We start from the raw sequence: 17238 nt of genomic DNA on the forward strand, positions 1-17238 counted from the left end.
CACACTTTATCAAATGAGAACTCCTGCATGACCTTGTATGTGCCGCTGAGCTGGTGAGAGGCAACACAAGCAGAAGCACCTTTGTCCAGATATTAGAAGTGAAAGTCTGTCGGGGCGTGTTAACATAAACAGGAAATCCAAATCTAAACAAACGGATGCTGGTACATCCAGCTCTGGAGCCCCTGCGAGCGGATTCTGCGGGGGGCTTAAATTCCTGTTCCTGGCGGAGGTGATGGCAGGCCGCCTCACAAAGGGCCCGCTCTCACCCTCCAGCTTCTGATGGTAAATTAAGCTGAGCAATTATCCCTTGTGATTGGCAAAGGCTGCAGCAAAATCCAATAAAGCAGGATGAGACGCGGACTCCTGTTTTATTGGCAACCTGACACCTCCCGGCTCTGCTGTGTGAACTGAACCTGCAATGCAGAATTAATGCAGTCATCTCCGACACCGAGCAATTAAGAAAGCGTTCGTTTTGTGCTGCTGCTGTGATGCTATTTGAGGAAACTGTATGTCACTACGAGTGAAATCTTGACAGAAGACGCACGGCTGTGTCTCTCCGTGTCATAGATGGAAAGATTGTGTCAACATGTAAGCTCAGGCAGGGCTAGACGAGTCACACAACACACAAGTAATACAAAACAAGATGATTGAATCTGAATGTTTCTTTAAAACAATATTTAAACAATGCTAAATTGAATTATAGCACAGTGTAGCCTAATTCTATCCAATAAGCTTACACTATCATTATTGAAAGCAAATCTATTCAATGTTTTAATATATTAATAAACACAACATCTGAACTATTTTCAGGACAGGTATTTGAAAGAACCCAAAAAAGAAGTATATGTTTTTTTCATCTCAGTTGTTGTTCAAATGTATGTTGTTTTATGACAAAATCTTTAATAAACATATGTTTATTAAAGAAAAAGAAAAAAAAAGAAGTATAGAAAAGTTCTGATTAATTGTACATGGTGCAGCCATATAGATGCTGGCCTACATTCTCCACATCCGTCTAAGTTTTTATTTTATTTATACATTTACATTATCATACATTCAATTGTTTTATTTTTTTTTATAAAGAAGGACAGTATCCTATTGTCACAAAACAGGCAGATGGCAGGTTCCAAATGCAGAAGGTTTCTTAGCTCAGCTAAAAGTCCACAAAGCTAAATCAGGCTCAGGCAGGCAGGGGTCAATAACAGGCATGACAGATTCAGAGAAACAACGAGAGTGGTCAGGATCCAGGCGAGATTCGGGGCAGGCAAACGGAGTCAGAGACAAAACAGGGTGAGGAAATCAGAAGATCAGGTCTGAATATAACGCTGGGTAATGCAGGCAGAGTGAGACAAACAATACTTCGCACTGAGTGAGGCTCAGTGCAGAGCTTACTGTGAGTGATTGCAAATGAAAGTTAGGTGTGTGGCATCCAGAAACTGTGTGCTGGGGTTGATGGGAGATGAAGTGAAACAGTGTTGTTTTTTTCTGATATAGTGTTATCTTTAATCATAGTCAGGATTTTTCTTGTGAAAATAATCAGCACATATTTTAGATAACTGATCTGTATATGCTATGTTGATATCCAAAATAGAATAAGGGTGTCTATTTTACATAATTATTAAGTACTTCATCTTTGTCATGTGATTTATTGGTACTTAAGTATTCTTAATGACCTGAAACTGTGTTGGTAAGGCATAGATATCTGATAAAAACTTAGTAACCGGCTAATGATAAGTCATGTAATAAAAATGGTTACGATAAAACAGGGCTGGGATCATATAAAATCGCTTCCTTCCACTCTCTTTCAAGCAATCTTTGATTTAATGTCAAATTATCCTAATTTTGATACGTCTTTGTATGAATGTAAAACTGCCTATTATATTGTTAGGTGTATTATTCTTGCTTTGATTGCTTGAAATAAACCACTTTAAATCAAATCAAATTTAAACAAAAAGTGCACTCAGAACTGTGGAGACAGTTCCCGCCAGTGACCAGAGGGGGAGACAAAGCTCTGACTTTTGACAAATATGTACTATTAAGCAATAAATCCAATCATTTAGGATTTATTTTAACAACAAAACCTTAAGAAAACTTGACTTGCATTCCAGACTAATGTAGTTATATCTTTACATGAACCTCAAAATTTGAATTTTTTTCCCCCTCATCTGTTCAGGATTTTTATCAGTCGGAAGAATCAAATAAATCAATTTTCTTAAAAAATAAACATTCATTTCGATTTCTACATGATCGATAGATGTATTTATAATTTAATTTAGCGGTTCAATTTTTTTTTCACGGCTACATTTTTTGTATTTTTTTTTCTTGAATTTCACAATTCACACCATTGAACCGAATCGTTGCATATTGTAAACCAGTACGTACACAATGAAAGCGTCAAACATGTACTGTACTACATTAAAAAAGGATTTAGTAATTATTGTTTCATTACGTTACACCAGGCTTCGTATAGGCCTTCATATATCGAACCAAAACAAGGCCATGCCCCCCCAAAAGAAATCTATGTTTGAACCAAATCATAAAGAAAGTGAATCCCAAAATTCTACCCTTGTTCTTTTTTCATCTACCCAAATAATATGTTTCTGCTTCTATCATACAGACAATTCAGGAGGAATTTCAATATCAATGATATCATTGAATTATTTATGACAGTTCAGAAATAGTTTTTTTAAATCATTTTACTTTTGCTTAAGTGTTAAACTTGATCCAGAGTACAAATGAAATAAAATAAATTTAGTTCAAACTTCTTAAATTGACTTTACAGATGTCATGACGTCATTGCTACACCCAACATAAACGGCCTGCACTGCTTACTTTTGAGTGGCAACCAGTTTAAACAGCGATGTGGATTAACTGTGTGTGGCTGGTACTCCTTTGGTTCATCCTGTGGGTTGCTCGCCACCCAGTGAAAGCCCTGTTCCAGCACCCTGCCTCCGGGGCTAAGCTCCACATACCCCTACATAATGCACCTGCTTTCCTCCAGCGACTGGATCTTCCCTACATTTTCCGCCGCAGAACTATTCATCGGGGCAGTCATCGGAACTTTCAATATGACAACTCCAGCTCCATCCCTTCTTTTTGGTCCACTACTCGCACCTTAAAGAGAAACACGGGTCGCCGGGCTGAACGGGTCGTGGTGCGAGTCCCAAGAACGTCGAACACAACCACCGGCAGCAGCTCAAAAGTAAACTTTGGTCTACTGAACACCCGCTCTCTCACCAAAAAAGGCCATCTCATCCAGGATTTGGTGGTGGACGGTAAATTAGACTTTTTATGCCTGACTGAAACGTGGCAGCAGAAGAATGTCTTCATGGATCTGAACGACGCCACTCCAACAGGGTTTGTTTATTTCTCCCAACCACGTGTCACTGGTCGTGGAGGTGGTCTTGCATTAATTTTCCGTGAGTGTTTGAGAGCAGCTCCTATAACAGTTCCTACCTTCCAGTCATTTGAGGCCACTGTATGTCAGCTTTCTGGATCCACCCCGACCATCATTGCCACTATTTACAGACCACCAAAACCAAACAAGGATTTCATGTCAGACTTTTCAACTTTTCTAACATATATCTCTGCTCTTTCACCAAATGTTTTATTACTAGGAGACCTAAATATTCACCTGGATAATGTTAACAATTCACTTACTAATGATTTCCTATCCTGTTTGGACAGTTTTGGTTTTCAACAATTTGTTGATTTTCCCACTCACTCAAAAGGACACATTCTGGACTTAATCTGCTGCTCAGGTATCATACCCATGGACTGTAAATCAAACTTCATCCCGTTTTCCGACCATATGCTTGTGACATTTAATGTCAATTTGTTTCTTTCCAAACACAAGCCTTCACGCAATATTACCTTCCGTAATGCTAAGGGTATCAACCTGGAGAATTTATCTGCCCTGATCAGTGAACTCCCAAATACAGACAGTTTTACAGCTCCAGATCAACTTGTTTCACACTACAACACACACCTGCACCACATCCTCAACACACTTGCTCCACTAAAATCCAGATCTGTCTCATTCACCTATACTGCACCCTGGTACACCCCCTCTCTAAGACAGTTAAAAGCAAAAGGCCGCCAACTTGAAAGACTCTACACCAAAACCGGACTAAGTATCCATAAAGACATGTACACACAGCACATTCTCCACTATAAAGAGTGCATCTCTAAAACCAAATCTGCTTACTACTCCAATCTCATCAATTCAAATAAAGAAAATTCAAAGATTCTTTTCTCCCTCATCTCTAACATCATCAAACCTCCTGACTCCCTTCCATCACATCTCTATTCAACTGATTTCTGCAACACCTTGGCTTCATTTTTCACCACAAAAATCCACCTTATCCATCAACAGCTCACCCCCTACTCTGCTCCATTTCTATCTTCCATTCCATCTTTTACATCTGATGATTCGTTTTCTTCATTTACCCTACCCACAGTTAGTCAAATAACTACATTAATTAAAAAATCCAAACCTTCCACATGCCAGCTTGACCCACTGCCCACCATCCTTGTTAAAGCTACAGCTCCCTCTCTTTGTCCTCTCATCACCAACATAATCCATGCTTCCCTCTCCTCTGGAATCGTTCCTCCTGCACTGAAAACTGCTGCTGTCACTCCCATACTTAAAAAACTGGGTGCAGATCCCACAGACCTCAATAATTACCGTCCCATTTCCAACCTTCCATTCATTTCAAAAATTCTTGAGAAAACAGTATCTGCTCAGCTTCATGCTCATCTGTCCTCCAATAATCTGTATGAACTTTTCCAATCTGCCTTCCGTCCCCTTCATAGTACTGAAACTGCTCTTCTAAAAATTACTAATGACCTTCTCCTCTCTGCTGACTGTGGTTTATTATCCATCCTTCTTTTACTTGATCTCAGTTCAGCTTTTGACACCATTTCTCATTCTATCCTCTTGAACAGACTCTCTTCCATTGGCATCTCTGGCACCGTCCTGTCCTGGTTTCATTCCTACCTGTCTGACCGTACTCAGTTTATCCAACTGAAATCTTTCACTTCTCATTCTGTCCCCATCACAACTGGTGTCCCTCAGGGTTCTGTGCTCGGTCCACTCCTCTTTATTATCTACCTTCTCCCGCTTGGTCATATTTTCCAAAAACACCACATCCATTTTCTCTCTATCTTTCCAGCCAACCCAACTCCACACTGCCTCCATAAGCACTGGTTGACTGCATCAATGAAGTCAAATCCTGGTTCACCTCAAACTTTTTAAAACTCAATAGCAATAAAACTGAACTTCTTCTGATTGGCACCAAATCCACCCTGAGCAAGACCAACCATTTCTCTCTTTCCATTGACGGCTTCACCATCTCTCCCTCCCCTCAGGTAAAGAGTTTGGGTGTCATCCTCGACAGTAGTCTCTCTTTCACTTCTCACATAAACAGCGTCACCAGATCAGCTTACTTCCATCTACGCAACATCCAACGTCTACGTCCCTCCCTCACTACTCAGTCCACTGCTGTACTGGTACATAGTCTTGTTACTTCCCGCCTGGACTATTGTAACTCCCTTCTATTTGGTCTCCCACAAAAAACCCTCCATAAACTTCAAATGGTTCAGAATACAGCAGCTCGTATCATCACACGCACTCCCTCCATCAACCATATCACACCTATTCTTCAACAGCTTCACTGGCTACCCATCCCATTCCGCATTCAATACAAAATCTTGCTCTACACATTCAAAGCCTTTCACAACCTTGCACCTCCATATCTCTCTGACCTCCTTCATGTCTCCATACCTGCTCGCTCCCTCCGCTCCTCTTCTCCTATCCAGTTTTCTGTCCCTTCTGCCCGTCTTGTCACCATGGGGAGCCGGGCATTCAGTTGCTCTGCTCCCCAGCTTTGGAACTCACTCCCCCCTGACCTCCGCAACACTGACATACTCCCACATTTCAAATCAAAGCTAAAAACTCATCTTTTCCAAATGGCCTATTCACTTTAACATTAACCTTTTCACGTTTTTATATATTTTTTATTTAATTTTGTATTTATTTAAATTGTTGTTGTTGTTTTAAGTGTTTATTGTATTTTATACTGTATACATGCTGTGCGGCGACCTTGAGTGCCCAGAAAGGCGCCTTATAAATAAAATGTATTATTATTATTATTATCATTATAAATGAGGTAGAAATCACAAATGTGATGAACTTTTTACATTTTTTGCTGAGAATATTTGAATACATTTCCATTTTATTTCTTTTTTTCCTACTAGTTTGTTCTAAATACAGTATCACAAATACAAGTACACACTCTGCTACGATGTGAATGTCACCCCATACTTTTGCCCCCCCTTTTCATATCAAACCTTTAACCACAGGAAGCCTCTGAGCACGCGGCGCTCAGCTTTGTTTAAATATCAACTTGGTTTGACCTTCAAACGGCTCCTTAAAAGTGTTTGGGATTTGTATTAGCTGTTGGTTGAGGGAGTGTCTTGCAGACAGTGATAAGTGTGGGCCTTAGGGAAATAAAGAAGATAGAGGGTTATCGGTTGAAGTTACAATAGAACATGTGCTTACCTGGGATTACAATCAGTCACTTTCACGTCAACTGAATCTGATTATAAACCCTATTTCTCTTCTCCCTGATGACCTTTCTTTGGGTGTATTTTTCCCTCCCTGAATGTAAACCTGAAGCAGCTTTTCTTGTCGGTGAGGAAGAGGATGACCCTGCATGTCTCGTCATTTGATTTCCACCCTTCCTCTGGTGTCTGCGGGGATTTGCTGTTTTGGCAGAAGAGGACAACGGTTGCTGGAGTGGTAAGTGTACAGTAGTAGTTTTATACAGAAAAATACCACAAAAAATAAACTACAAAGTCAGCATTTTTTTGCAAGAATGGGCACCATTCACCCCTGCAATCTGCCGCCCTGTCTGTGGCTGTAGATTGCAAATATTGTGTGAGCTTATAGTTATGGATGCATTTTTTGTTAAAAGTCGTTTTTTTTGTTGTTTTTTTTAAGGTTCTGATGCTACGTTCACACACAGAATGTGATGCATGTTCTTGAACATGCTAAGCGAGCATTCTTGAATGCGAGTTTAGCCCATGGTGTTCACACTGGAAAAGATGGGAGGGGCTTCTTCGTCTTGTTTTGCCTTGTTCTACTGCTCACTAGCACATGTCTGCCACCAACAGTTGGAAGAGGTTAGTAGCAAAATGTTGCAAGCTCCTGGCTTTTTCTTTAACAGCTCTATTTCAAAACATGAAAGCCTTTGTGTTATATAAGTCCTGCCAAGCACAAACCGCAATTATTAATCTCTCCTTTATGATTCATTTTCAAATGTTTGGCACCTTCGTGAATTAAAAGAGATGAAATCCATAGTTTGTTACCAATCCAGAGTCCCGGATTCTTCAGTGTTTGTCCTGGTTTAACTTGCAACGTGCGTTCAATGGTTGCATCTTCTGTGCATAAAGCCCAAAATCGACTTAAAATGCGATTAGTGTGCATGAGAGTTTAGAGTGCGGAAGCCTGAAACGCACATATACACGTGTCCACATAGACTTTTCACTGGAAGCAGTCATGTCATCGTGCTTTGGTGAGGGCGGTGTGAACGTTAGTAACAGTTAGGTTGGAATCATGAAGCCAAAATGGGCATGCAAGCAGCGTTTATTTTTTATTTGAACAGCACTAAAAGGCTCTTTGCACAGTCTGCAGGTTTCGGGGAGGTTGAAAAAATGACAAACTGTACGACGTGCCTGCGTTAAACCTACCTCAACCTTATTTACCTTAACGTGTTAAGCGTTTGCTATGACCTGTTGTCTGCAGTATGCCGCTAGAAAAATGTGCATGAACATTTTCTCTGTATGGGTTCACTAAGTGGTCTACAAACTTAAAGTGCTGTACTGTACCAGTTTGCCCTTATCCACCTGTTAGAGCATTTGTGACCACGAGAAACCAGGCAAACATTTAAATAAAACAAGTGAATATTTTGAAACTTGTGGTCTGCCGTATATAGATGTCAAACTTCCCTCCTCAAATTGATGCAGAAACATAAACTTCCTTTGCCATGTTTAAGGTCAACCCCTGCTTTGGAGGCAAGTCAATGTTCAGGGTTAGGAAAACCCAGCAGTTGTGGTTGAGGTTAAAAAGGGCTGTAAGAAAAGAGTGTCCTCTGAAAGCACCAAGGCTTCGCGTGAGAGAAAGAGGGAGGGCTAAAAGGGGGCTTCGATTACTGCAGCAAAGCTGGGCCATTCATCTCTGAGCCCGTCCCTTTTTTTACCCCTCAGTGTTATCATTGTCAACATGAGGTAAAGGCTTGGCCTTTTGCTCTGAGCCGAGTCACGACCAATTTTTAAGCCGCGCTCATATGGTTCTTTTATCAGCATGTGGAGCTCTGATGATTGGACCTCTGAAGGTTCATTCCCAGAAGGAGAGAACTGCAAAGCGGAGACAATAACCAGACTGTTGGGGTGATACGAGGAGGAATGCTGCTTATATCTGCATGTAAAAGTACAGCCAGAAGGGTGGAAAACACTACAAGGCTTAAGGGAGGTCAAAAAATATGGGATTATTTTCTTATGAATGATAAAGAAACATTCACAAAAACATGAAACTGTAATAACATGCATTTGTAGTTAAAAAACATCTGGATCACCAGTACAATTTAATTGAATCTGCATTAATAAATGTTTCTGCAACAATAGTTTGGATGTGACATCGCATTTATTCATTTTGATGCTTTACAACTAGAAAAAAAAAAAGAGTTGGTCCGCGCTCTACGTCAGCTAGAGTAATCTGAAAAACTTAAATCCTCCGGAGGATTTGTGCTCCTGTGGCTCTCCCCCTGCCTTTGAAATAAAACCTCCCCACATGTGGTAAGCATATTACCATTCCAAATGAGATCCTGACAGGAATATTCAGCTGCAAACACCCTCGCAGAGCCACCGGAGCAGCTGCAACCCCTCCATGCCGCTTCATTACTTTCAACAAAATTAAGCAAACAATGTTTAATGCATACAGTGACTCATCAGGGTCGCAACACGTTTGACACTGATGAAGAGGTTTGGTGCTCCTCTGCCTCAGTGAGGTGGCCCTGAGATGAATGCAGAAGACACATTAGGTAGGAATGTTCCTGCTATACAAACGTCTCTATGTGCTTTCTGTGTGTTTACACCTGTAGAATCAGATTAAAGGGATGGAAAACAAAAGGGAGTTTTCCTTCGTGTCCTTGTGTCTGGTACAATGCAGTGGATTTGACCTCAACTGTTCCCCTTTGTAGGAATGAAAGACAACAGAATGGAAAATGATATAAATAATCCCACTGGAAGGAGGTGAAAGATCAATAAAGATCCAGATTTTGACTGTAAAAAACACCAATCAATTTAACAACAAATAATCCAAAGTAAGTTTAAAACTTTATAAGTTGAATGCATCCTCATTTCTGAAATCTCTATATCTCTACACACTTTTAGCCCACCAGCTGTTTCAAATATAACTGCTTACAAGTATGAGGAGTAACCATTGACGGTATATGAGAACTGGACTGAGTGACCCCCCCGGTGTTCCAAACAGGAAGTACCCGCTGGCTCCAAGGAACCAAAATCCCATTGACTTTTATCGAGAAAAAAACAGCCATTACCTAGTCTCTAGATTTCTCAGAACTTACTTTACTACTTTTGATTTGATTTGATTTATCAACAAACAAGGCAGTATGAGGGAGATGTGAAATGTCGATTCAGTGGTGCCACTTGGACTGATTTGTTAAATGTAAAAAGAGTGTTCCTTTGAATGTTAGCGTTCTGATATTTTTTCTGTAGTGTACGTTATTCAAGTTATCAACTGGCCAATCAGATGTTTCAATAAAAGCATCTGATTTAAAACATCTGATTGACAGATTCACCCGAGTCTGCTTTCAAGTGGTAGGAATGTGGCCTTCCAACAAGCTCACTCCTGATTGGTGAGAGTGGTTGCCATAGAAATGTTGACACAGACCGACTCCGACCAATCATTGCTCACTGAAAATAGTCTGATTCCAACTTGGCAGCGTCTGTATTGGGGAAAAAAATAGTTACTGAATTGACTTCATTTGGTTGGAGCCATTTCCTGTGGGTGGCATCACTCAGTCCAGTTCTCATTTACAGTCAACGGGTGTACCAGAACCCCAAAACTTTAACTGTAGTACACCAAGTACATCCCATCGCTGTTACTGCACACTGGCATACTCACTCACTTTGGCTATGGGGGCTTTTTTGTTGACGGTTTCCTCCTTTATCAGGACATCAGGTTACAGAGCGATTCGGAACCATGGACCCACGGCTCCTGGGGGTGTGGTTGCCCTCCAGCAAGCCCCGCCTGTGGGCTCAGAGTAGTGCTGCGGCGGCCCTCAGCCGTCAATTTTAGCCAGTACACACAGACATTAAAACTGCCAAACTATCAGACTGTGACAGCTGCCGGACAACAAAAGCGTTGACAAATGGATATTATGCATTAATAATAATCAATCTAAACATGAACAAAAATTGTCTGGACAGTAACTAAACGTCTCAGGAAGATAAACCCCCGAGTGAGGCTTAGTGATGCTCAGAGAAGCTGCACCATCAGAAGCACATTAAATCTTAAAGTGCATGACAGTACAATTACAGAAGTGTGGGTTCCTGTGAAGGCTTGCTACAAAGCTCATGTCAGCAGGGCTTAGGTTTACTGGGTTACTTATAAACAAATAAAGTTGGAGGAGTGCTGATTCTCTCTCTTTTTGGTGACCCGAGCTCTTCTGAGACACAAGGTCAACTGCTCTACTGTGTTTCACATGGCATTTTTGTATCCTTTGGGTCACATTCTGGATTTGTCAGCCACCTTTGTTTACCTTTGATCCTTTTTTACGTTGTTTCCATTTGTCTGCTTATCCAGTTTTGTCACTACACCTGAGTCATGACAGGATTTCTTTTTTCAATCCATTTTCAATCCATTCTTGAATTTATTACCTCTAAGTTTGACAGTGAATCCATGACTCACTGCTGCAGGCAAGTGCATCGAGTTTCAGCTAATCAAATCATCCCCAAGTCATTTAGGAATAAAAATATTTTCCATCTGGGAAGCCTCTCTCCTGCAGTGGACTGAGCTTTTGTTTTCAAGGTCCCTCTCTACCGTCTAAGAGCAAAAATAGTGGAGCGCAGACTGAGATCCAGCCATTATTCTGCACGCACAGTGGAGGAGGAGGAGGAGGAGGAGGAGAGAGGTAAGTGCAAAGACAAGACAGAATATCCTGTGCCGGCAGCAATCCTTTCAGGGTTTGTTCTGTCATCCTTACAAGGTAGAAGCAGAGCTTAACCTGACATGTAAACCAAGCAGCTCACACATTCAGCTGCATTTTTGCATCATTTCATACATAATTTAATTTGCAAAACACATATTCTTTTAAACTGTGTTAGTAGTTTTAAAGAAAGACTAAAAATCTGCTAAATACAAACGTTCCTCATGCAGCAGCATAAGAATCATTGGTGTCTAATAGAACACTGCAGATAGTAGTGCACTAATATGTTTGGCCACTAGATGGCTCTGTCATTTCATTTCCAATTTTTTAGCTGAGTGGGTGTGGACTGGTGAAGGAAAGCACAGCAGTAGGAATTATTAGTGACAAGTAATGGTATTTTTTGTGTTATATTAACTCAAAGAAAATAAATCTAACTTAGACTCAGTTTTTGAGTTCCACCTCGACTTCAGGAGTCGTGATGAAATGTTTTTGCTTACTGAAAAGTAAAAAATAGATTCCAGTTCTGACGCATTTTTGCCACAGCCTATCGAAGTTTTTCAAAGGACCTCTATCAGGAAGGCTTAAGTGTCCTAATCGACCGATCGATCAATAGTTCTCAGCGAGTGGGGCCGATTCCCCTCCGGCCTGCACCATCAAGTTAAAGAAAACAAAAGATTTGCAGAATCTAAGCAGGTTTTTTTTTAGCACAATTACAGAACAAAAAAACAATTTTTGCCCTTTACACACTGAAACCCCAAACAGTGTAAGTAGATACATGCTCATTTTAAAATCACCATCAAGTTTCTCTTTTGCTTGGAAATCTGAGAACAAGGACTTCTGAGTTTGATCTTTTAGGTGATCAGTGTCCGTAAGAAAATGTTTATTTTTCAAGGATTTGGGAATACATTCCTTTTAAAAAGCCACATGTTTTACCATATTACCTGGAAACTAGCTTCAGTGTTTCAGACTCAAAAACATTACGAAACAATCATCTTTTTCATTTTGGAATAAAAAAACTTTGTATCAAAAATGAACATGAACTTATATTTAATAGATGAACATTAGGAAAACTAACATGTCAGAATGAATTTTTACTAGTACAGTAGAAGAACAAAGAGAACAGTAATCTGACAACCAAAATTGAATGTCCTGACTTTTTATTTTTCTAACTTCTTGGCATCCTTACTTGGCTGCTTCACTTTCTTCAGAACTGTTATTTCATAACCCTCTTTAAAAGCGTTGAGAGATTTCTGCCGTTCCTCCTGCAGACAAAGAAAGAAAGGTTAGAACGTGATGTTCTGAGAGACACACTTCAACCAAAATGCTTCTTGTGGGTTTCTATATCCTTCAGTGTCAGCCGTCTTGCAGATTCACCTGCATGTTCTGGTACATCTCCAGTTGCTGCTTCACGAGCTCCCTTCGGTCAGACGCGTATTGTTTGTGCTTTTCCAGAAAGCTTTCACGGACACACTGATAGGTCTGGATCTTCTCTATAAGCTCTTTGTCACGTTCCTCCTCTTTCTGGGAGTCCGTCAGCTTAGAAGATCCTGTTTGGCCTCTGTGAACGCACAAAGATGGTTTAAAATACAACCAAGTCAAAAAAATAAATAAAAAAGGGGGAGCTTAAGAAAGATTTTGACACGACTGAGGGAGATTTCTGATGAAGAGATGTTAAGACCCACTTTTAAGAAATGTGTTTTTGGTGTTTTTAGCATGTTCTTGTGCTGTTTTTCTCATGATGGAGCACATATATAAAGAAAATTAAGAGTTTTTCTTTATTTAAATCGTTGTAAATCAGGAGCAAATGAAAAAAATGCAGTTTGAAAAAGCTTGTAGGTGTGACGTATGAGTTACTACGGCAAGCCACAAACTTCCTGCTCCGCTTTACTCTGATGATCTTTGTTTTCTTTCTTTGAGTTGCCATCTGGCTCTAAACTGTAAGGCTGGAAAGCTCTAATATCGCTCAGCATTTCTGTTGCACCGCTAATGTTAGGTTGGGGGTGCGAGGGGCTGCAAGCTAGCGGGAGAGCACAGAAATAGATGGATGATGGGAAGGGGGCAGGGTTACTCCGTGCAGGCTAAAGACAGTATAATAATAATGAAGGGACCACTGGGAAAGCTTTTCAAAAAGATCAAAAGATAATCGGAGTGGGTCTTTGTCCGACTCCCTGTAAACGATTATTTTTTTTTTTAGGACTGACGACAAAATAACTGAATGAAAGAAGAAAATGCATTTTTCTAGATCTTTACATCCACACGTACGCACACACACAAACACACACACCAGGGTTAGAGAAATCAGGAGAGGATGACGAGGTGAAAGGAGAAGGGTACATCTCATCGGAGCAACAACCAGGCCTTGAAATAGCTCTCTAATTAACAGACCCAAATATGAGCTCGTTTGTCTTGGACAGAGGCAGAGACGGAGGGAAAGGACGGAGTGATGGTGTTAGGGGGATGGATGAGAGACTCAGGTGGAACTGTAACGAGTGACTGCGCTCTGAAAAAAAAAGAAAGCATAAAGTCTGATGTTGTGTTTCAGAAAAGCAGCACTAAAAGAGCTTTTACTGCCCTCTAGAGCCAACAGATTCTTCATTCGGTGCAGGGAAAGTACGAAGGGCAACTTGTTCAGTTAACAAGAGCAAAGGTCAGCGACTGGAAATTACTAGTGAAGTCTGGCAGATACTGGATAATCCAGGCTTCCCTTGAGGACACAAACCCTATCGGATCAACACAACATCGTACAAGTAAACAAGCACACACATGAACACAAATGATCCTCTGGTGCTATCGGGTCTTATTTCTGGAGCCCTATTCAAGCCTAAATTTTCTTTTTAGAGACAAATAATGATCATTTGATTGCTGCCACAGCTGGAACTAAGGCAGTTTCCAGAGAAACAGAGAGATGACTGCGGTCTCATCTTAGTTCAAATTTAAAATGCATATTTTCTGCACCAGCATGAGCAGCAAAATGCACTCTGGGGGCAGAATCACACCTGAGCAGGTGACTGAAGTCAGGGAGGGTGTCACTAAAATCTTCGCTGGGTGAACAGGGATCCGGGTCACACGTGGGAGCAGCTGTGAAGGAAAATAGAACTACAAGTGATGAGTGAACACGGAAAGAGCCAGAAAACGTCTGTGTGTGTGCATTTGTGACGCATTACCAGGATCTTTGTTTTTATCCGAGGTGGTTTCATCATCAGCTTCATTCAGAGGTCGGTTTAGAAACCTTGGACGGGTCTCTAGGGACTTCAGATGTGACAAATAGAGTCAAAACGAATGCATCAACCATTTGTAAGGTGTCTCGGCGATGTCGGCGTCACCTTGGCGTGGCGTCCTGGTTCGAGCTTTTCCCAGCTGTTTTTTATGGCTCTGATCTCATCACTCCTCTCTGTGTCCTTCTTCACCTCAATGCTTTCCGTTTTGGTTTTTTCAGTGACAACACGCAGGATCCAGTGAGGCTTGGTCAGGTCAAAGCTCTGCACAAAGCCAAAGAACACCAAAGCGTTTGTTTAGGTTACGTACAAACTAAATTAAATAGAAATTATTACCTTTTTCACGGTCAAAATGGTCTTTACATCAAGAGAACGAATCAAAATAGAAGCTGAACGCAAACAATGTGTTAGAAAAGTTGATAAGAAAAGTGACTCCTGGTAAAAACCTCCCTGTTATTGTTAACATTTTAATGGGTAACAGTTCATCACTGACTATTTACTAATCCCTCTGGTTGATTTTGTCACACAATTTTACCATGTCCTGCTTGGATCCAGATGTAGAAGCTGCAGCAGATTTTCCCTTCTTTCCATCCCTTTCGGCTTTGCGGCTGCTCTGGAGCTCGTCAGGGGGCCTATCAGGGGCTTTTGGGTCGGTTGTGGACAAATTCACATCTTATTAAGACAATATTTGAAGTTTGCAAACATTCCTGGAGTACTCAGTACTAATTTGATGTAAAAAAAAAAGATGCTACTAGCTGTGCTGAAAGCTTTCTGGATGCACAAAATTCCATGTTTTCTCTCCACTAAGTCTTTGATCATTTTGTTTTAAATGTTTTATCTTTGAAGAAAAAACGTATTTGCGACAAAAACCAAAGTTGCTGATAAGAACATTTTTTCCTCAAAGTCCCCTCCAAGTTGAGAGCATGTGAAGCTGTAAGTGTCATACACGTATTTGTGTGCTAGATGGCACTGTTGTACTTCAGAGCTGCAGCCATTACCATGCTTAAAAATCAAGCAAATCTCACGTCTTTAAAATTGAACAGTTGGTCTTCTGGCCAACTCTCTCAGTCCATTTTATGACTTGACAACATGTTTATGAGTTATTCTGATAAATTCATCTGTTGATCTTCCTTGACTTGAGTGTCACCTTCGTTTGTGAAGTAAAAAAACAGCAGGAAGGACAGTTTTTTGCATAGACTTTGGTCAAAAACACAATCAGGGAATTGTGCTTTCATGCCAAAAATATATCTATATAATCATAATTGTATTGGTTGTAAAGGAAAAGCTGGCATGAGAGCCACTGGGATCCGACTGCTTTCAACACTCGACCTGGAATTCATGACAAGAACACACAAACAGTTTATTCCTTTGGTGGACAGGGATGAGGGTTTTTTTTCTTGCAGTTAAACTGCTTGTTGAACAGTTTTCAAAGCCTGGAGCGGCTTGCAATACGAGCGCATCTTTGCGGCAAGTAAGGAACATGATCAAGGACAGTCTTACCACGGAGACCGATTTAAAACTGGGTGAAATTAATTCACTCTCCTTCTGGGATGCTTCCCAGAGCACCATGGGGCAAAAGCCAACTTCATCTGACATCTCATTGACCCATTTCTACAAGATTATTGGGAAAACACAGGAGGTTTGTGTGGAGGTTGGCCCAACACAAGCAGGTGCCAACAAAGTCCTCACCCTCATTCTGAACATATATTTAACCATCTATATATTTAAACAGCAAACACTGCATGATGAATAACAGAACAAGAATTCAGTGAAATCTGACTGGATTTACTTCCCATTCAGCCATAGAAGCTGTCTCTTTGCAACACTTCATCCCCGATCTTTCAATTGATCCAATTAGTGTGGGGTGTTTAAGGCATAGATGCCGAGCTGGTGGCAGGGGACAGGATTAGAGCCCCAGCCAATGACCAGTGGGCAGAAGAAAGCAAGGCCTGATCTGTGAAAGCAGCTGTACTCGTTTGGCTTTCATTAGGCTGGTGATTATAGGCCTCTGGCTATCTGCAAGCAGCGAAAATAAAGCGGCATCTGCCCCGGACTTCTTCTTCTGGGGACTGAGTATCAGCCAATTTCAAAGTTGCCACAAAACATAAATCATGCAAAAGAAAACATGACATTACAAAACCTTTTTTAGAACCCAGGGATTAAGTGCTGAGTGCTTCTGAATAGTGAAAATGATTCATGGGCATTAGGGGAATACATGTATTTAGGGATATCTGAGTCATGTAATGTCCATATTGAGGGTGAGACATTCAAATAAAGATTTATGTCACTGTGATTTACTTTCATGGCTGTCCTGTGGGCTACTAAAAACGGGAAACTGACCTCTCATCTCCTTCTTCTCCTTGTCTTTAAGCATATTGGCAAAAGTCAACTCCGATTTATCCAAAGGCCAGCTCCCATAGAGCACTTGAGCCTGCACAACGTACTTGTGTTCCTGTCGAGCACAGATACATGCAAAAAGCAGTTATCATCAAACCCAAATGTTTTTATTTTTCAGCCGTTTCAGAGCGCTATCGCGGCCGGAAAGAACATCCCATTTTGTTTCTGCAGCTCTGTGGCCTCCTTGACTGAAGCACAAAGGCAGAGAGGAGGCAGAGGGCCTGTTCAGCCAAGATGATATCACGGGTGATAACTCCCACACGTGTGACACACAACAGAAAAGACACAATTCTGAAACAAAGTCAAGGTAAGACCCCAGCTGGCAGAAAGACACACAAAAAGAAAAAATAGAGTGTTAGTCATGTGAAGCTCCTTTTTTTTCATCCTGTTCATTGTTT

At 40.9% G+C, this 17238-nt stretch overlaps 1 protein-coding gene across 5 annotated transcripts in view; it reads right to left on the reverse strand.

Annotated features, from left to right (window-relative positions):
• Positions 1 to 12070: 12070 nt before the first annotated feature.
• Positions 12071 to 17238, reverse strand: part of adgb (androglobin) — a 29065-nt gene continuing 23897 nt past the window's right edge. For 3 of the 5 annotated variants that reach the window (XM_020714579.2, XM_020714580.2, XM_011491636.3), the window contains 7 exons: positions 16784 to 16895; positions 14979 to 15085; positions 14552 to 14707; positions 14393 to 14477; positions 14225 to 14306; positions 12603 to 12786; positions 12071 to 12490 (listed from right to left, as the gene is read on the reverse strand). In XM_020714579.2, the coding sequence (XP_020570238.2) occupies positions 12386 to 12490; positions 12603 to 12786; positions 14225 to 14306; positions 14393 to 14477; positions 14552 to 14707; positions 14979 to 15085; positions 16784 to 16895 (831 nt within the window). In that variant the 3' untranslated portion in view covers positions 12071 to 12385. Of the gene's footprint in view, positions 12491 to 12602; positions 12787 to 14224; positions 14307 to 14392; positions 14478 to 14551; positions 14708 to 14978; positions 15086 to 16783; positions 16896 to 17238 lie in introns of those variants that run through there. The other 2 variants (XM_011491638.3, XM_020714581.2) reach the window with 2 other exon arrangements.

The sequence above is a fragment of the Oryzias latipes genome, chromosome 24, assembly GCF_002234675.1.
Source record: "Oryzias latipes chromosome 24, ASM223467v1".
In the NCBI taxonomy this organism is placed as follows: domain Eukaryota; kingdom Metazoa; phylum Chordata; class Actinopteri; order Beloniformes; family Adrianichthyidae; genus Oryzias; species Oryzias latipes.